Source organism: Pristis pectinata, chromosome 10, assembly GCF_009764475.1.
Source record: "Pristis pectinata isolate sPriPec2 chromosome 10, sPriPec2.1.pri, whole genome shotgun sequence".
NCBI lineage: Eukaryota > Metazoa > Chordata > Chondrichthyes > Rhinopristiformes > Pristidae > Pristis > Pristis pectinata.
In genome coordinates, this window is record NC_067414.1 from 41002234 (window position 1) to 41024477 (window position 22244).

Consider the following 22244-nt stretch of genomic DNA (forward strand, 5'->3'; position numbering starts at 1 on the left):
GTGTTTTGCATCAAATTGTTCCTTTAAATGATTGCAAGGTTTCCTCCTCCACTTGCCATTTGTTGTTCATTCTGAATGAAGAGCCACCTGACAATTAATACCATTTAGGAATCTCCTTTGTATCCGGATGAACTGAACTGAATTTAGCACTCAAGTGTGATCTGCCGAAAAAAAACATTTGAATCCCTACTTGTTCTGACTTGTATTTTGTTCCATTTGACTTTGCTCTATATTATTTGAAGATGTTGAATGTCAAGACTACTAAAGCAAATAAAGTCAGCAGGCAACTACACCAAATAATTAAGACAAGTGGAATGTCTTCATTTGGGCGACCTGATGGAAGTATGTAAAATTATGAGAGGTAGATGGAGCCTTTTTTCCCAGGGTGGAAATGTCAAATAATCGAGGGCATAGCTTTGAGGTGAGCAGTGGGGGGGGGGGGGGGAAGCTTAAAGGAAATTTAGGAGGCAAGTGTTTTAATCAGAGAGTGGTAGGTGCCTGGAAGTAACCTGCTTGTCTTTGGGATATGGGAGGAAACTGAAGCACTGGAGGAAACTCACACGGTCACAGGGAAAACATGCAAATCTTACGCAGGCAGCACCCAAGGTCAGGACTGAGCATGGATCTCTGGTGCTTCAAGGCAGCTGCTTTACAAGTTGCACTGCTATGCCACCCAAAGCCTATAGCATCTGACATTCCCAGGAGGACTCCCATTCCAAGTACTAACCAAGCTTGAGCATGCTTAGCTTCCAAGATAAGAGCAGATTGGATATTATCAAGCTCATAAGGTTGTAATCATGACACCGACCAAATGATCCAACAAATAAAAGGGATTTGTCAGTATAATATTGTAATTTTTTGACCTAGTATCATCACCTCAGTCTAAAGCACTAATCAGCTATAAACATTTTGAAAGTCACGTGTCATTCATAAAGCAATTGAATGGAAATTTAAATTCTGCATAGTTTACACAAAGTTTTATCTGTGGAAAAAAATCCAGTTGAGCCTTAAGAGGTGCTTTTCATTTTTAATGAAAATGAAAATGGAGCTGAAACTAAAAGTCAGATTAGCCAAGAGTTAACTGAGTGACACAGCTGGTTCAAGTGGCCATATCAATTACTCTGTGCTCCTATTTCTTAAATTTTTAAGAATGTTCTAAGTCATTTTTAACTTTTGCCTTAGTGTGCCCATTTTCCTTTCTGCACGGAGAACTATTGTCAATATTTAATTTTAAGTTGACATTTTTTCTGCTAACCTGCATGCTTGATCCAATTCCTTCTCTTAGTACAGAGCTATCTTCATCAATTAAATTACATCTCCTACTTTGGAAAGCAGCTGTAAGTTTAAATTTAAACTTGCCTTTGGACTGTTCTAAATATCTTCCATATTGGTCTCATTTGAACCTGGTTCCCCTTCCTGAAGTATGGCATGCTTTCTTCCTAAATATTGTATTGTCTGTCTGATGAACAACTTATTTGCTGCATTGCCTTCCTAGGGCCACTGTTCATATTCCGGACATCAATACTCCTCAATGTCATATGATATCTATCTAGTACAGGCCATCACATTTTATACCCATTCTTGCTCAATATTAACGTACAGTTAGGAGTTCTCTCAAGCTTTGCTTAGTCTCCTGTTTTGCTTTCCTTTACTAGCCTAGATTCATCTGTAGGCATGTTCTGTTGGTACATTATATTTCCAGATTCTATTGAGATAACTGTAATATTTATAGTAAGAGTTTATTTCTTCCTTGATAAAACCACTGTTATAATCTCACTTTTCCATTACAGTTATAGACTCCTCTTTGATCCAAAGTTGGAAGGTCTGCCTCTTTCCCCATATTCCATCCATCCTCCCTTCTCAGAACTGTTACTTTCTAGCCCTTCAGCCTCTCCCACAAATCTAGGCTAACCCCAAGTCAGTCAGTCTCTCTGCTAATTTTATTCCAAACACCATTTTTAAAAAATCTTCCTCTAACTCACTGCCTAATGACCCAATGCTCAACATATCAGATTTCTTTGCAATTGTGCATGTTACATCCACAGATTATTTGTCAGTTTTCTGTTTCTGCATACCTTTGATTTTAAGAAAGATAATACATGGAAACTAAACTCATCAATAAATGAAGGTTCTGCTAAACATACAGAAAAGACAACAAACAAGAAAAAGGAAGGCATTTCGAAGGTGCTGGTGTGGGAGGTCTCATCTTCCGAACAGATCTGACAGAGATGGAGGAACCAGGACAATGGAATGGGGTCCTCACAGAAGACAAGGTGGGAGGAGGTCGCTATGGAAGTCTGTAGTCTTATGATGGTTGCTAACCTATGCCCTGAGATGAAGATAGAGAATTCAAGAAAGGGAAGGGAGGAATCAGATATAGAGCAGATGAAACTGAGAGCAGCATGGAAGTTGGCAGCATAAGCAATGAACTTTTCAATTTCTGTATGAATTCAGAAGCAGCACCAATTAAGTCACCAATATACCAGAAAAAGAGTTGACAGAGGGGGCCTTGAGTAGGACTAAAACAAGGACAGTTTTGTGTATCCAAAAAAGAGACAGGCATAGCTTGAGTTCATGCAAGTTCTCATAACTATACATTTGATTCGGAGAAAATGAATGGAGTTGAAAAAGAAGTTAGTTAATGTAAGAACAAGCTTAATCAGGCAAGTGAGGGGTGTGGGGAAGGAGGCCAGTTTGGGCCTCTATTTAAGGAAGAGGTAGAGTGGGATGGAACTATAGTGGGATTGTATGTCCATGGTGAAGATAAAGCAGTTAGAACATAGAATATTATTGCACAGTACAGGCCCTTTGGCCCACAATGTTGTGCCGACATTTTATCCTGCTCTAAGATCTATCTAACCCTTCCCTCCCACATAGCCCCCCCCATTTCTCTATCATTCATGTGGCTATCTAAGAGTCTCTTAAATGTCCCTAATGTATCTGCCCCCACAACCTCTGCTGGCAGTGCATTCCATGCACCCACCACTGTCTGTGTAAAAAACTTACCCATGACAACCCCCTTATACCTTCCTCCAATCACCTTAAAATTCTGTCCCCACGTGTTAGCCATTGTCACCCTGGGAAAAAGTCTCTGACTGTCCACTCAATCTACGCCTCTTATCATCTTGTACACCTCTATCAAGTCACCTCTCATCCTCCTCTCCAAAGAGAAAAGCCCTAGCTCACTCAACCTATCCTCATATAAGACATGCTCTCCAATCCAGGCAACATCCAGGTAAATCTCCTCTGCACCGTCTCTAAAGCTTCCACATCCTTCCCATAATGAGGCAACCAGAACTGAACACAATACTCCAAGTGTGGTCTAACCAGTGTTCTATAGAGCTGCAACATCACCTCGTGGCTCTTGAACTCAATACCCTGACTAATGAAGGCCAACACACCATACATCTTCTTAACAACCCTGTCAACCTGCGCGGCAACGTTGAGGGATCTATGGACATGGACATGGACCCCAAGATCCCTCTTTTCCTCCACACTGCTAAGAGTCCTGCCATTAACCTTGTATTCTGCCTTCAAATTCAATCTCCCAAAGTGTATCACTTCAAGCTTATCTGGGTTGAACTCCATCTGCCACTTCTCAGCCCAACTCTGCATTCTATCAATATCCTGTTGTAATCTACAGCAACCTTCTACACTATCCACAACACCACCAACCTTTGTATCATCAGCAAACTTACTAACCCACCTACCCACATCCTCATCCAAGTCATTGATAAAGATCACAAACAGCAGGGATCCCAGAACAGATCCCTGCAGAACACCACTGGTCCCTGACCTCCAGGCAGAATATGCTCCATCTACCACCGCCCTCTGGTCTTCTATGGGCAAGCCAATTCTGAATCTACACAGCCAAGTTTCCCTGAATCCCATGCCTTTCTGAATAAGTCTTCCATGAGGAACCTTATCAAATGCCTTACTGAAATTCATGTACACCACATCCACTGCTCTACCTTCATCAATGTGCTTTGTCACATCCTTAAGGAATTCAATTAGGCTCATGAGGCATGGCCTGCCCCTCACAAAGCAGATGCCCATAAATCCTGTCTCTAAGAATCTTCTCCAGTAACTTGCCCACCATTGAAGCAAGACTCGCTGGTCTGTAATTCCCAGGGTTATCCCTACTCCCTTTCTTAAACAAAGGAACAACATTTGCAGCCAGGAAAATGGGAACCCTTAAAATGCAGAGAGCACCAGACATGCCATGGATGTAAATAAAATAAAAACTGCAGATGCTGGAAATCTGAAACAAAAACAGAAACTGCTGGAACCACTCAAGGTCTGGCAGCATTTGTCCAAAAAAAGCCCAAGGAAATGAAGTCAGTGACAGTCTGGGAGACAATGGCCTGATGTTCAGTGGTGGTGTCATGGTCCAAATGGAGGAAAAAGGTGTTTGTGAGCTGGCATTTAGCCTCTTTGAGGTAGAGTCAGTTCTAGAAAATGAAGATGCATTTATATAGGGATCTGTAAAATGATTCACACTTTTATTATCTACTGTGACTTGGAAGCAAATGTGGCAATCATTCTGTATTAGGGACATTCCATAAAAAGCAATGAGATAAATAATCTATGGTCATTGTGTCATTGTTGAGGAAGATAATTTGGTCAGGTTGCTAAATGGTCATTAAGATATTTAATGTTAATTGAATCACTGAAACAGGCAAATGGGACTTATTATTTTAGGGACCATACCTCCAAAATATTTCCTCAGAAATACACTGGAGTGAGTTACTCTGGATTATAGATATATTTTTGCAGTAAACAGGATGATGTGTAATGTTTGTATCATAAAGCAACATTACATTGGCTTACCATCAGAAAGTAAATGCAGATCCAGCAATTAACATTATATTTGAAAATTACAGTTTCATTGTTTATTTTGTGTTCTGCATCAACCTTGTCTGCTTCCCAAGTAAAGTGAATGAACCATTGCAAATATCAGTGAAAATGCTTGATGTTGGGTTGTTGTCATGAGAACATAGTTCTATGAATTCCTAATCTATCTATAAATATTTACCCAGCTGTTTATACTTACTGTAGTTAGTTTAACACAACTTTTGAAAAAGCAGACAAAAAGATCAGTCAAAGTTTAAAATGGGCATTAGGCCTAAAAATGATTCCCGCCAAATAGGCCTACTTTATAAGCAAGTTATTTTTCACAGAAAATCTACCTCCAGGTTCCCAACTCCATCGGAATCTTTTTTTTCAGACACTATGGGCCAATCTTGAATGAATTTATATTTGCAAATCATCTTATTTTTCTGAGAAATAAACATCTGAACTGCTGAATATTTATACAGAACCATTTAAGCAGAATAAAGGAATCAACTACATATTTGTATCCCTTTGGTAATTTATATAGGGACCTATTAATGCTAACAGAATAGGGCCGTTTCTGAATTTGTGCTTCCAATGATGATTGAATTCAAATATTTTGTGAAAATAATAATCTCTCAAAGTGAAATACGTTTGTACATTTTATAAAAGCGTGATGAACATTGTAAGAATAACTTCACTGAAGCCCAAAACTGTGCCAAAATTATTTTAGTTAATTATGTAGTAAGATAGTTCAAGTGCTTTTTGTTCATAAATTTGTTCTGTCTGGCTCTTCTCATGTAGCCTTGGTAATAAACCTTTATAGTGAGATTGGTTAGTCCATGTTGCAGTTTGACTCATTTGGTAGCTTTCTTGCCTCTGACAAAAAGTACTAGGTTTTAATCCAAATTTAGTCCAAAAATATCAGTTCAGTACCTACATGATGATAGGTGCTGTTCTGCCTAAAAGATGACAGACTATGGCTTGGTTTGCCTGTTTAAGTAGATGTCAGACATAGTGTGGCACCATTTATCCATACCTCCAACAACATAACTTAGTGTATGCAAAACCTAAAATGAAGTTGAAACCATTCATTCCTGACTCGAAGAAAGCCAGAGCTGAACTTATTTGTTAACCTACTATTAAGTAAATGTTGGAGCTGTAGTATATAAAAACAGCAACATTTGAAACAGCCATGCAACTCAAGCACATTAATGCTTGGTTTACATCCTCAGGAATAAAGGTATATCTCCCAAATGAAGGTCCATTAATTGTGTAACTTTCATCTGGCCACCAGAGAGCAGTATGATATTTCTTTAAAGAACAGAGTGGAACAACAGAATACTACTGAACATGTCTCAGAATATGTCCATTGAATATTCAATGGTATTCAATACAGATGTGCAAAAAACCCAATCACAATCTCCTGAACTCCTGGTTGCAGAAGGTACTATGGTGACCAGGAGGCAGTGGATAAATAAAAGTAGTTAAGACATGGCTCAATGTAAATTACCCCATGCATCCACAGCTAAATTATGTCTTTGTATTGTTACAAGATGGCACTGAGAACCTTGAGTCTCTTTGTCCGGAGTACATTGAAGCCCACCAGAAACAGCAGAGGAAGCACATCATCTACCATACCACCTAACCACTAGCTTTGTCAAGCAGCTTCTGCTAGACTTGTGGTGGACTCTGTGGATTCCACGTTGGCTTCATCAGCCACCTCAGAATCCACATGGTTGGACTGGAAGCAAGTCAGTCACAATCACAAGAGACTGCCTAAGAGGAAGAAGGAAAAGAAGGGGCAGTCCAGTGGGTAGTTGTACTTCTAAACAAAGTGAAGCTTACATAGCTTTTGCTCATTCTCGAATGTTTCATTATAGTGCTATGTGTCTAATTGGTTCAGAACTCCAATATTCACTGTTAAACATCCACTAAATAATTTTTTAAATAAATGAGCATTTAAAATTTCTTAGTAACAATTATGTTTTCTGAACTAATTAGAAAGTGGTATGCCAATCCCTAAGAAGCAGAACTAAGCTTTTCCCATTATCGTCTGGAGCGAGAGAGAAACCTAGGAAAGAAGTTGCAAGATGATTGAATAAAGAGGATGAACAACAATGTCAAACATGATATGTTATAAAAGAAGTTGATTGAAATAATGAAAACTAAAGATTATTAAAATTTGTCATCAGAAAATAAAACAGATGGCAGAAAGAGAACAGTACAACTTGTTATACTTTGGACAGACTTGAAGACCTCGAGAAATGACGTGGGTAAAGCACTTTAACTTGTATACTTGTGGAATAACTTGCACAACAATATTCCAATGGTTAATTAGTTTCAAGGTAAAACAGCAAACACAATTGCACGCAATTCACCATTGCCAATAAATATATATCACTTGTTCTGTTGAGGCTACAAAGAAAGTATTGGAATGGTACTTTCACTTTGCAAGAGATAAACTGGAATTGTAAGACAGTCAGTATAACAATTAGGTATCAGGTTTGGTCATGTTGTAGCATGTTTGCACTTTAATTAGAAGGTTGTGGCTTAAGCCTTTCTCCAGAAATGTGGATTCATTACTCTGGAAGCAGGGACTGGTGAGAAACTGAGAGTGGGGGAGAGGGGTAGGTTGCAAGAGTACAGTCAGGAACAAGGGGAGGCGTGTAGCTGTGATTTCTTCAAACATGGGATAGCCATTGCACAACAGCTGCTGCATGGACTTGACAGAGCAAGGTCTTAATCCAATAGTAAAAGGGTCCAAGACAAATAGACATCACACATAGACCCTAACGTTCTAGGCACATATTTATTCACCTGTCAGGAAATATGCTCTTGCACACAAACATGGGTAGATTCAGGCAGATAGGCTCCTGCCCAATACTACTTCCAGTCTTACCCCCTCCACCCATCCTCCTTCCCCCCGAACCCTCTCACCCTGGATCCTCCCCATCTCAAACCTCATCTCTTTCAATGTCCCACCCCCTGAAGTCCCCCTACCCTTTCTCAGAACCCTTGCCTCCCATCCTTGCACCTCTTCTCCCTCCTTCTTGCTCCAGCCAAGCTCATACATCCTTCCTCTGGCCATCTCCATTCACACCTTCCCTCCCCCAACTCATCACCTCCCCCACTCAAAATTCCACCCACGCACTCTCTTGATCTCCAGCCCTGAGAGCACATGTTGTCTGCGCAATAGCTGGTTGGTCATCCCTCAGCAATGGACTGGGCCCAGGTATGGGGCAACTGATGGCAATGGCCTCAGATCTGTGGCACACCACAATATTCCCAGCCACACACCTGCCCCCACTCCAGACCACATTCTGCCCTTGCTCCAGGCTGCACACACTTTTACAACTCCGAGACAGCAAGCATATTTCATCGCCTTTTTTGACTTCACAATAGCTTTTGACTCTGTCAATCAAGTGGCATTATGGAACACCCTTCACAAATTTGGTTGCCCAAAAATTTGTTTCCATCTAACATGAGCTGGATGATTACATGCAAGCTGTGAATGGGTCCAGAACATACCCAATCTCAGTGCAGATTGGTCTCAAGCATGGCTGTGTTAACTTCCATACTCTTTATCTTTTTTGTCATAATACTACACCTTACCTCCAATAAGCTTCTTGCTGGAGTGGAGCTAATCTATCGGAATAGTGGGAAACTATTCAATATATGTCACCTCCATTCCAGAAGCAAGGTTAAGCAATTTCAGTTATTGAACTGCAGTACCTGTTCTTATACACACATTCAGAGGCCAAATTGCAGGTCATTATCAACTCATCCAAGCAAATGAGAGAATGAATCTAACATTTAACATCCATTAAATAATACTCCTCTCACAACCTAGCTTCACTGGACAACATTGCCCTCTGACAACAGATGTCCATGACAGGATCTTGGAAAAACATAAATTGCTTCCATACCTAAGGAGCCATTTCTAAAAGAAGGTCAATATCGACAATGAAATTCACCATCTGCTTCAGTGTGACAATGCAGCCCTTGGCCAAATGATCACAAGAGTAAAGCCCAGTACAAAACAGATCTGGCAGATCCTAAGAGATGTTCAAGTCAAAAAATTAGAGATGAAGGCTGACAGTGCTTATGGATATTCATTGAACTCTCAACCAGAATCAAAAGCTTCCTCGAACAGCTGTAGAGGATTGTAAGTGGCAACTTGGGATATGAATGGATGGTATCTTGGGATATGAATGCATGGTCTTTGACCTTGTTAGTCATGATTTGAAGAGTCCGGGTCTCACATTCACTCAACTTCCTTTCAACAATGATCTTTTAAAAACTGATTGGACACCTGCAAAAGCAAAGTGGACACCGGAGGCTCATTTCAGTAATGATCATGAGGTGAATTTCAGGCCATGCTCAGACCTCCCAGTTGGGGCATTCATTCTATGTATGAGATCATTTCAGATCTGGAATCTGCTCAAAGGGGTCAGTCACGGAGTCATACAGCACAGAATCAGACCTATGGCCCACCATATCCGTGCCGGCCATCAAGTAAATATCTACACTAATCCAATTTTCCACCACTTGGCCCATAGTCTTCTATGCTGTCGTATTTCAAATATTCATCTAAATACTTAAGCACTGTGTGAGTACCTGCCTCTATACTCCCTCAGGCAGTGGGTTCTGGATTTCAACCACTTTCTAGCTGAAAAAAAAAGATTTCTATAGTCCTCTCTAAATCTCCTACATTAAAACTATACCCTTTTGTCATAGACATAAATGCTAAGGAAAAAGTTTCTCATAATATATCTTATCTATGGTCCTCATAGGTTTGTATGTCTCAATCAGTTCCGTCCTCTGCCTTTTCCACTACAAGGAAAACAGACCCAATCTATCCAGTTTCTCCTCAGCGTTGAAATGTTCTCTCCCTGGCAACATCTTCCTGCATCCTCTGCAGTACAATCATATCTTTTCAATATGTGTGGCAACCAGAACTGTTCACAGTACTTCAACTGTGACCTAACTAATGGTTTATATAGCATCACTAATGATCTCTTTGTTCTTATATTCTATGCCTTAGCTGTTAAAGGCAAGTATTCTGTGCACCTTCCTAACCACCTTATGTACTGCTGCTTTCAAGGACATGGACAAGATCTCTCTCTCCTCAGTAACGCCTACCCCTTTTGAAAGAAAATTAAGAAGCACTTCTTTCTTTTCAATGAATTTATTATTTTGTGTTTATGTTGCTGCTTCCTGCAATTATCTTTTTTTTTGCATTAAAAAAAACAGAAATTCATCAAAACAAGAGTGAAATTTTATTTTGCATTAACTGAGGTAGGTTTTTAAGCAAATTCTTAATTTGTGCATAGTGGTGAGAAACAAAAACAATGATATACAAGGACTGCAAAATACTTCAGCTCTCCAAAAAACAGCACACCAAAGTATGAAAAAGGCATTGGATTAAATCAGACTGAAGTGAATCTGATGCAGTGATCCCATAATTAGATAAATATGAACAGTCTTGGCCTGGATATTGGATTCTAGCAGAATTTACTAGTACCTAACAAGACTAGTTGAACTGTTAGCCTTATTAAGGTATTAGGAGTGCATGCACCAGTCAGAGCCTGACATAGATTGGAAGTCAGGCAGCTGGGACAACAAGGGGACATCTGGCAGCAGCCCATGACTTTAATGTGTGGTTTTAATGTGACACCAGACCTTCCCTTACAAATTAATAAACAGCCAATTGTCCCTGGCACAGTCTGGCATCTTTATGTATGCACTGTGGTTTGCACAGATGACCCTATCTTCACTGAAGGAACACAGGGAAAGAATGACTCCTATAAATTCCAAATGTTAAACGTGCTTTTTTTCCAAAGCTGAATTTCAAATGTAAAAAATCTAATTGTTTCTATTGTAATCTCCCTGTACTTTACAGCTCCTTCTGTCATGTACCATTACCTACTTCATGCACAAGCCTAACCATTCAACTCCTTATCATGATGTGGTACATTATTTAAAGACTGAAATATAATGGTTCAAACAAGCCTCCTTCAGCAGTAACTCACAAACCTCAAGTTCCCTCATTAAGAAGGTTGCATAGCAACTCCCTCACCTGCAAGTCACAGAGCTCCCTAACTTGAACATATACAGTATCTCTGATCCTTTAGTATAATGGGATCAAGATCCTAGAACTCCCAGCCTAATAATAATGAGGAAGAATATTCACTGTGTTGGCAACAATAGTTCAAAAAGTCTCACCACCAACTTTTTCAGAGAAACTAATGATAACTAGCAAATGCAGGCTTTGGTAGCAATCGCCACATCCTTGGAATTAAGTTGAACAAGGAATCATAGTTTTTTTTATTCACCAGTCTTTTTATTCTTAGAGCCATTCTCTCAGAATAAAAAAAACACCAGACATTTACTGCATATGTTAAAATGTTACCGGCCAAAATATTATCACATCCAATTAGGTAATACTTTGCAGTATGGGTGGGGAATTGGTTAAGAATAGAAGGCAAAATCAAGATAAAGGATAGGGGCTGCAGTCTGCCCCAGAGATCTTATTGTGGCCTTGGCTGTTAACCCTGTCGAACATCATCATCAGAGGTGAAAGTATAGAGAGATGCATATTAAAGTTTACTTGGAAGTCACAGTAAATTTGTAAATGAGAATAACCAGATTAAGTAACAACATCATCAAATTAAATAGGTGCTTAAAATAGAGGCAGGTGAAGATCAGAAGCAACACAGACAAGTTAAAGTATTTTCTAAATAGTAACAAGCTAGGAATTGTGAAAGAAACCTATGTGACCATTTGCCCAATTCATTAAAACAAACAGACTGGTACAAAAGCAAATCATAAATTTCAGTAGAACGTCAGCCTTATTTCATGAGCTGGAGTACAAAGAAGAAGGAGTTATTCCTCAGTTGTGCAGAGCTTTGGCCTGGTCCGGTTTGGAGCATGGCATTCAGTCCTATGAAGCAAGGCTATATTGGTCAGAAATTCTGAAGGGACCGTTTTGGGCAGATTACTGATGTGGTATTAATAGTCTGAGCTCAAGTGGTCCAAGGAGCCCTGGAATCTGGGCCCTGCACTTCATCATAATGTTGAAGTAGTCTGTATTGGCTTGTGGTCTGGCTTCTAGATAAGTGCTGAGGTTTATTCACAACTCTCCAGAAAATGAGTGGGTGGTCTTCAGAATCCATGTGCAGGGTTAGATAGAACATTGCAGACTTTGGGCGTATTCCTGTGGACTGGAGAGTGGAGTGGGAGATTACAGGTCTCAGGAGCACTGTTGGTGATCAGATAGCAAGTTCACATGCAGTGAATAGGGAATGCTTTATGGGGAAGGACTAGGAGATCAAAGATAATGTCATGGAGGGGATTAGGGAAGTTCCAGAAGTCTGAGCCAGGAAGAAGATTAGAAAGTTTGAGACGAGGAGCAGCACTCATTGTGATGGGTACTTACCATTGTGATTAGAATACTGGAAGAACATTATGAATAGGAGACATAAGAGATTCTGCAGATGCTGGAATCTGGAGCAACACACACAAAATGCTGGAGGAACTCAGCAGGTCAGGCAGCATCTATGGAGGGAAATAAACAGTTGACATTTCGGGTTGAGAGCCTTCATCAGGACTGGAAAGGAAGAGGGCAGAAGCCAGAATAAGAAGATCGGGGCAGGGGGAGGAGCACAGGCTGGCAGGTGACAGGTGAATCCAGGTGAGAGGGGGAAGGAAGGTGTGTGGGAGAGGGGCGATGAAAGGGAGTAATATAAGAAGCTGAGAGGTGATAGGTAGAAGAGGCAAAAGGTTGAAGAAGGTAGGAGAGGGCAGTGGACCTTCTATTCCTATTCCAGTAGAATTCCTATTATGAATAGGATTGGTTTTCTTGGAGGAATCCAATTCAGTGTTGGCTGTCTGAGGGCAAACCGAAGTTTTAACAGGGATCAGAACTGGGTGTCAGCATTCTTATTTTCATTCAAACTGCCTAATGCCTGCTTCAGGAGTAGTTAAAGGACACCATGTTCTTGTCTTTTACCATTTTGTCCTCCAGTACACTTTAGGCAGGAATGTTCCAAGGCATTTCAAGTGTCAGTTTGGTCCACAAATGGGCCCAGTGTTTGCCAAAAACTTACTCATTCAAATTTCATGCCTTTTGTCCTTGGAAGTGGTATGAAACTGAAATGGTTTAATTATAATTTGAAGAAATCTGACTTATATTTCCTTGAGTTTAAAAAGTTGAGAGCTGTCCCTAACAAGGTGTAGAAACAGGCTCAAAAGGATAGACAAAAAGAAATTAGGGTGAAATCAGGAGTTGAAAAATATAATAAAATTAATACTAAATCCTTCAGGAATAAAATCATATGACATAAAGCTGTAGGGATCTGAAAATAATTTCCCTAAAAGGCTGTGGATATTGAGCCAATTAATTCTTTTGAGATTAAGAAAATAGATTTTATTTTATAACTACCTTGACAAATAATAGACAATAATAATTGTAAACAGTCAAATTTTAAAAATATGAAATATGGACTGCAGACATCGTTAGGATGGAGGTTTAGATCACCTTTGATGCAGCCAATTGATAGAATGGGCTCAGTTGGTTGAATAGCATATGCCTTTATCTTTCATAGTGGAGATTAGGAATTTAACACATGAAAAACCATGGGTGCTGCATTTATCATTCCATTGCTGCCCTGTTATGTTGGAGGTTCAAAATATTAAATGTGGCAAAGCCTTAAACAAAATATGATCATGTTTTGGGGAAGAAGGCAAATATTTCATCAAATATCTTAGTGAATGCACTATTTTTTTATTTTAAGAAGGACAATTAAATATTGAAACAAACTGAGATAATATGGATTCTGTTTGTCATATTTCATATTGTGTTAAATTTTATAATGACATAGAAGAGAGTTGTTCAGTCCATCAGGTTCATGCAGGCTCTCAGCAATCCCATTAATCCCTTTCCTCAACTTGTTTCCTATAATTATTCTCACTCACATACCTATTAACTCCCTTCTGATTTTCCAACCACCCAGCTGTACCAGGGATAATTTACAGTAGCTAATTAATCTACCAACCTGTCTTTGGGATGAGGGGGAATCCCACACAATCAGAGGGAAAATGTACAAACTCCAGCCAGGCAGCACTGGAGGTCAGGATCAAATCCCTGGAATATTAACCAACCTTGGGTTCCAGCACACACATTTTAATGGAGCACAATACAATAGCAAGAACAAATGACAGTGGTAACATTTATTGAATTGTTGATTTTCAATATTCATGGCTGCAACATGCACAATAAAATTGGGATCTGTATTCTTCAGTGCATAAAATGATTATCAAACAACATAATATTTATTATAATATTTTATCTTTTTCACAGATAATACTTCTGAATATAATTGTTTTCCACAGATGTTGTGGCATAAAATGATAAAATCATGGAAAGTAGAGAATAGGTTTGCTTTTTGTAATTTTTTAATAGGTGAAAATAAATCAAAGTAGAAACAAAAATGATTTAAAATGAGTGATGTTCTTCAAATGATTAAGGGTTTCCTTTTTCAAATCAGTCAACCTTGCAAATGAGCCCTGCATCTTCTGCATGCCCACAGTTAGTCTTCCCCCATCCTGAGAATTTGCACTGGAGAATTGTGTCCTCTGTTCCAGTACAGGCAACATCATCCATCCAGATACGCCCTGTACCTGCAAACAAATAATCAGTTCCTTTTAGTAGGCTTGTGGGATTTCTTTAGAAAAAATATTATCAGTAAAAGTTGTCTGTTCAGGCATTAAAGTAAATCAAACAAGACTGATTCACCAGCTGGTACACTAGGATGAACAGCTCTGAAGTTCACATCTTCCAAATTTACTTTAAACTAAATGTCTGTGTTCCTGCCTTTTGTTGGCTGACTTCTCACTATGTCTAATGTTAGAGTTTCTGGTTCAAAGTAATGATAGTTTAAGTTTTTGTGCCAGATTTAAGAGTCCAGCATATTTGTCAGAAACAAGATCAATTGAATTTGTGCTAAGTTGTCCAAAGCCTATTTCTGCCTTTTTAGGAAATTACAAACTATGTACAGTTTTGATGATTTCAGCTTTGGCCAAAGTTTTGTTGCATAATCCTAAATTTTTTGGTAAGCACTCTTGTTTACAAAGCATTAAGCAACATAAATTAACAGTTCACCATACTGTGAGTTAACTCAATGCATGTGAGTCATAGGGTCATATAGCACGGAAACAGTCCCTTGTCTTTCCTGACCAAGGTGCCTTCTTGAGCTAGTCCAATTTGCCTCATTTGGCCCATATCCCTCTAAACCTTTCCTATCCATGTCCCTGCCCAATGTCTTTTAAACAAATAAATTGTACCTGCTCCTACCACTTCCCCTGGCAGCTCATTCCAGATACCCAATGCCCTTTGTGTGAAAAACTTGCCTCTCAGGTCCCCTTTAACTCTTTCCCCTCTTACTTTAAACCTATGCCCTCTAGTTTTATATTCCCCTACCCTGGGACAAATACTGTGACTATCCATATTATCTGTGCATCTCATGATTTTACTGACCTCTATAAGGTCACTCCAAGCCACCTTTGCTCCAGGGAGGTCCCAGCCTATCCGGTCTCTCCTTATAACTCGGTTCTGGCAATATCCTTGAGAAACTTTTCTGCACTCCCTCTAGCTTTATCACATCCTTCCTACAGTATGGTGACCAGAACTGCACACAATATTCTAGGTACAAACTCACCAACATCTTGTACAGTTGTAACATGGCATTCCAACACTTGTAATCAATTCCCCATCTAATGAAGGCAAGTGTGTTGAATTCGTTATCATTACAAAAAATTCCTGATTGGAACCAGTTTTAATTAATTCAAAATTACCTGAATTTTGGCTAGTTTGACATATATTTTGCTGAGCCTGATTAGTGAAAACTGTTGTGCCCCCAGCACTGGGATGCAGTATTCCTCCACACAAGTGTACTGCAATTTTCTGAGTCACTGCAGGTTTACCACACACCCAATGCTTCTACACAGCGCCACCACCAACATCACCTCCCACCCCCAACACAATCTCAACAGCCCCCACTACTGCCAACAGCCATTTGAGTCTTAAGATGCACACACTAGATGTCACATTGCTTATATACAAACATTATAAATGGAGAATATCATAAATTGCACAGCAAGCTCAGGACTTCTTTTATACAAAAATATTTGAATGCGTGTAAAATTTGAATTAATCTAAAAATTTGCTTCTTCTATTTTCCTGCAAACAAGGGGACTAATATTTGTTGGAGGCCACATTGCAAAACTAGTTGGAGTTAAAAGCTGAAGTCAGGAAAATCGAGTTAAAGGCTGAAGTCAGGAAAATCAGCTCGAAGTTGATATCAAATCAGTAAGATTGTTAAACAAAATCATGAATATCATGTGCAGTGTGCTAAGATTATGGACTTTGATGAGTAAGTGGGCATTTAGTTTTGTTTTAAAAATTATTGTTTGAGTTTAGATTGATAGTTAAATTCTCTTAATCTCTTAAATTGCAGTGATAAACATGTAAACAAGGTTACATGTAAACAAGGACATCCAGCCAGAACTACGTGACACAGATAACTGGAAATATAAATTTGAGCCCCCAAATGAAAGAACAGAGTGTTTTTAGCATGGTATCCTCCTTATAGCTCACACCCAATTTTGCATCTTCTGCAAATTTGAGGAGATTACATTTAATTCCCTTTTCTAAAACATTAACAAGTGCTATGAATAGCTGGGGTCTCAACTTTGACCCTTGTCATACCCTACTAGATACTGCCTACCACTCATAAAAATACCCGTTTATTCCTACTCTTCATTTTTGGTCTGGCAACAAGTTCTCTACCCATCTTAATACCTTGCCTTCAGTCCCATATACTTTAACTTTGCACATTTACCTCTTATGTGGCACCTTATCAAAAGCCTTTTGCAAGTCAAATAGTACATCACATTTACTGATTGTCCTTATATCCTCAAAAAACATTCCAGTAGATTTGCCAAGCCTGATTTGCCTTACATTCAGCCATCCATGTTGATTTTGTCCAACCCTCTCACTGCTCCATGAGCACTCCGCCAGTGCATCTTTCTTAATGGACTCTAGCATTTTCCCCAAATGGCTACCTGGTGTATAAGTCGTTGTTATCTCTTTTGTTTTAAAACAGTGAGGTTATATTAGCCACCCTCCAGTTCATCAGAATTGTTCCAGAGTCTAAAGAATGTTGGAAGATAACCAATACATCCATTATTTCTTGGGCCACTTCCGTAAGCACTCTGGAATGCAGATTATATGGCCTGGGGGATTTATTGGCCTTCAATTCTATCAATTTCCCTAATACCATTTCCCTACCAATACTGATTTTATACAGTTCATTTCTCACATTAAACCCAATGTTCCCCAGTATTTTTGGGAGCTTATTTGTGTCTTCCTTTGTGAAGACAGAACCAAAGTATGTGTTTTATTGGTCTGCCATTTCTTTATTCCTTACTTTAAATTCCCCTGTTTCTGACTCTTAAGGGACCTTCATTTGTTTTCACTAATCTTTTTCCTTCAGGATTCCATGGATGTTTTTACAGTCAGTTTTTATGTTCTCTGCAAGCTTACTCACATGCTCTATTTTACCTCTCTAAATCAATTCCTTTGTCCTTCTTTGCTGAATTCTAATCTGCTCCCAATCCTCAGGTTTGTTGCTACTTCAAGTCATTCACATTTCCCCTCCTTGGATCTAAAACTATCCCTAATTATTTTTTTAAACCACTGTTGAGCCACCTTTCTTGTTTTAGTTTTATGCTGGACAGGAATGAATAATTGCTGAAGTTCATGATATGTTCCTTAAATGCTTGCCATTGCCTGTCCACTGCCAACCCTTTAAGTAACAATTCCCAATCTATCAAAGCCAATTCACACCTCATACCTTCATAGAGACACAAGAGACTGCAAATGCTGGAAATATGGAGCAACACACAAAGGAGCTGGAGGAACTAGAGAAATAAAAGACTGCAGACGCTGGAATCTAAATGAAAAACACTATGATGCTGGAGGAACTCAGCAGGCCAGGCAGCATCCGTGGAGAAAAGCAGGCGGTCAACGTTTCGGATCAGGACCCTTCTTCAGGACTGAAGATAGGAAAAGGGGAAGCTCAATATACAGGAGGGAAAAGCAAAGCAGTGATAGGTGGACAAAAGAGGGGAGGCGGGACGGGCACAAGGTGGTGATAGGTAGATGCAGGTGAGAGATAGTGATAGGCAGGTGTGGGGGAGGAGGTGAGAGCAGATCTACCGGGGGATGGGTCAAAGGTAAGGAGAGAAAGGGAAACAAGGTAGAAAAAAAGAAAGTCTAAGAAAGGGAAGTAGAGAAGAAGCATAGTGTTGGGGGGGGGGGGGAGTTGTGGGGAAGGGGGGTGGGGATTACTTAAAGTGGGAGAATTCAACGTTCATATTGTTAGGCTGCAAGTTTCCAAGACGGGAAATGAGGTGCTGTTCCTCCAGTTTGCGCTTGGAATTCTCCTGGCAGTGGAGGAGGCCAAGGACTGACTTATCAGTGATAGTGTGGGTCCTGATGAAAGGTCTCAACCTGAAATATCAGCTGTTCACTTCCCTCCATAGATGCTGCCTAACTCACTGAGTTCCTCCAGCTCTTTTGTGTGTTGCTTCATACTTTCAGAGTTTCCTTTGTTTGGATTCAGGACCTTAGTCTTGGAATCAACTCCCTCACTCTCCATCCTGATGAAGAACTCTATCATGTTGTACTGTCCTCAAAGGATCCTGCACAACAAGGATACTAACCCTAGGATGGCTTGTTCTCAATGTACTGGTCCAAAAACTAACACAAATGCACTCTAGGAATTCATTCTCTATAGTATCACTGTTAATTTGTTTTACGCAATTGAAATGTAGATTAAAGTCACCCACAGCCTTGTTGCATGCATCTTGTAGCTTAGGGGCCTTTAGAGAACAATGATCATAATATCATAAAATTTGATATAAAAGCTAAAAATTGATGTAGTTAAATATGAATCTAGTGTTTTAGATCTGAATAAAGTAAACTACAAAGGCATGAGACACAAATTGGATATGACAGATTAGGAAGTTACAATTAAAGATATAGCAGAAAACCAACAATGGTTAACTTTTAAAGATTAATACACTGCATGGACGACAATGTATTTGTATAAAACTGAGCAGGAAAGTGTTTCATTTGTGGCTATCAAGAGAGTTTAAAGATAGTATTAGATTAAAGAAAAGGCTTATAATGTTGCCAAAAGCATCAGCAAGCCTGAAGGTTAGGAACATTTCAGAATTCAGGAAAGGAGGACTGGTCCAATGATGGAAAGAAAAAGCAAGGTGCGAGAGTGGACTATCAAGAAATATAAAATCAGATTTTAAGAACTTCTAAAGATATGTAAAGTGGAAAATATTGTGAGTTCCTTACAGAACTGAGACAGAAGAAATTTCAATATGGAGTAAGGAAATGGCAGAGAAATTAAAGATATATCTTATGTCCTATCAGGTCTGTGGAAAGAGAAACATTTAAGGTTTCAGGCCCCTGGAACCTTCATGAGAACTGAAAAAGAGAGAAACTATTTAGTCCAGGTAGCAGGGAAGATGGGTGAGGGCAATGCGTGAAACAAAGGCAATTTCTCTGATAGGCTGTGACAATGGGGCAGTTAAAATCAGATTAAGCTTCTTTGTCTGTGTAATGTGTTACTAATATTACTTTGTCGGCACAGTGTTATCTAGGCTGACTATACAGAAATACAGAAAAAGGATGGCAGTTCTCATACAAACAGAAAGAAAGTTGGAGAATTCGATATTGAGTTCTGCAGGCTGCAATGCACCCAGATAGTCTTGTTTCTCAAGTTTGCACTGGACCTTGTTGTAACAGTGCAGGAGGCCATGGACAGAAATGTCAGGGTGGGGAGTGGGATGGGGAATTAAAGTGGCAACCAGAAGCTCAAATGATCACCCAATCTGCATTTAGGTTTCTCCAATGTAAAGGAGGCCATATTATGAATACCGAATACAGTAAACTAGATGGGAAGGAGTTCAAGTGAATCATTGCTTCACTTGGAAAGACTGTTTGCTGAACTCCAAAACCCATGCGCCAAGGTTGGCTATGCTCCCAGCAGCCGCCCTGTCTCATCCTAATTCTATCTAGTTTTCACATCCAGCTCTATGGGAATATCCAAGGTGTCTCAGATCCACTGTTCTGGTAAAGGATTGGTGTTAGGTTTTCACTCCATTATCATTTCAAAGTTCATTTCACTATTCATGTCCATCTCTTTTACCTAATCATCTGGAACTCGTCTCCCCTTCCTACCTGGTTGAGCTGGTAGGAATGCAGTGATTTTCAGCTAGAGTCCATCTGCTTTATTGCCCAAGAAAACACCAACATCTACAACCCATCACTGCCAGAGAAGGTAGTCAGTGTGGGGCTTTGAAGCCATGACCTTCTGACTCTGAGAACTAGCACTATGAAGGAAGACTGAGCACTGGAGAGCTGAATTCGCATTTCAATATGCAGCCTAGCCTGCTGGTTGTATATAGTGGGAAAGTGATGGAAAATTGTGGGCAGTTTGCCCACTAGTTCCTGCTGTGTGCTGCTGGTGGGTGAGGCTCCCTATCCACAATGTGAACTTGGACAGTCATCTTTAATGTCACAGTAAAGCTACGAAGACATTTATGTAGGATGCTCCATGGTGTCTGGAATCCTGTTCAAAGTCTCAATTAAATGCAGACATCTGTGTTTGATCAGAATTTCCTTAAAAGTCTTGCAGCCAACAAATATGTATCCTATCTCCTTGACAAAGACATCTGTGTAGCAAATGGATATTTTTTTCTAAGGGGAAGTAAAATGTTTTTGACATATTTTAAATAGCTTTTACTGGTAATGTTTCTTCAGTTTTCTGTTTCAAATAAACTATTCTATGGGAAACATTTTGTAACAGTTCCACTTAATACACTAAAATAACATTTTTGCTTCCTTTTTGCAGCATATTTCAATTTATATTAAATCCAAAGGTCAATAAATGCTGCAAAACAAATTTTTGCACAGTAGTATTTGTTCCATTTGTAGATGAAAGGGGGAAAAATTTATCCTTGTTCCTATGCACTATCCACACCATGTAGCGGTGTACGTCCATTGCATGCTTCTGAAATTTGGTCATCTGTGGAACTAAGTTTTGAAAGTTTCTATGCATGCGACAGAGCATGAATTATGGTGTTAATTTTCTTTCATCAAACTAAAAGCGATATGCTAATTGTGTTGCATCTTGTTTGCCCATATAGACTATACAGATCCTTCCCAGCTTACAAACGCCCGATTTATGTATAGCCTGTGCATACAGGTGAGCATTTGGGAGACTGACGGGATGGATTTGCTGTCTGCTGTGGGGCTGCAGGCACCTTCTGCCACGTGGGAACTCAGTTTGTGGCCGTATTTCCAACTTGCCAACTGTTCGGGTTATGAATAGTTCACAGGAAACGGAACTCTGACATAACCTATATTTATAAAAGAATTGGAAATATGATGATAATATGAACAATTCCTGACAGTCAGCCTCTTCCAAAAGCAGATTCCCTGCCGGTAAGTACATAAACAAGGCCAACTTATCCACAGTAGGCATCATGCAGTGGACACTAAGTTATTATTGTTCTCTTATATTTCCTTTCAGCTGATATGAGTAATACACGAGGATCTGAAAGAGATGCATGTTCAAGTTTTCTTAGAAGTAGATTACAAATTCTATAAAACTTTACAAACAGGTTGATAGTATCTTCTAAACATCCTGAACTATGACAAGAACTTTCATACAAAAACAAAACACTGCTGATGACGGATATCTGAATAATATATTTATGTTTTGGGACTTTGCAAATTAACTTTAGGTGAAACCCAAATACTAATAATAATACTCATGGTCATCACTCTGCATATGAATCACCATCATTTGTGTTGCAGAGCATGATTGATGTCACTTGTGAAATTTGTCCTCCTTGGACCTTTGCATCTCATGCTATCCTGTGCCTCCAACCCATTCCCCACCTGCAATCTTTCCTATGACCACAGATTTCTTCCCCACACCCTCTCAGAACTCATCCTTAGCACCTCTATTCTCCTCTCTGCTCTGGCCTAATTTTCCTTCCAGTTCCTTAGTCTTCTCTCTGGCCAACACCAATCTTCACCCCACCCAGATGTTCTTCCCGGTCTTCTTGTTGGCTCATTCTAATCTTCTCATTCTACTTCAAACTTCTCTCTTGACTTCTCAATTTTGTCTCAATATCTTTCAGATTATCCTTACAACCTTCTTGTTTGAACATCTTATCTCTCCACACACAATCATTCCCCTGCAATTTTATCCCCAAAACTCCACCACTCTGCCCTGATTTCATCATCCTCTGATCCTAAT

At 39.5% G+C, this 22244-nt stretch overlaps 1 protein-coding gene across 1 annotated transcript in view; it reads right to left on the minus strand.

The window, feature by feature from the left end:
* Positions 1-10161: 10161 nt before the first annotated feature.
* scara5 (scavenger receptor class A, member 5 (putative)) overlaps positions 10162-22244 on the minus strand; it is a 70764-nt gene continuing 58681 nt past the window's right edge. Inside the window, exon 9 of the mRNA XM_052024616.1 lies at positions 10162-14517. Coding sequence (XP_051880576.1) covers positions 14381-14517 — 137 coding nt within the window. The 3' untranslated portion in view covers positions 10162-14380. The remainder of the gene's footprint in view (positions 14518-22244) is intronic.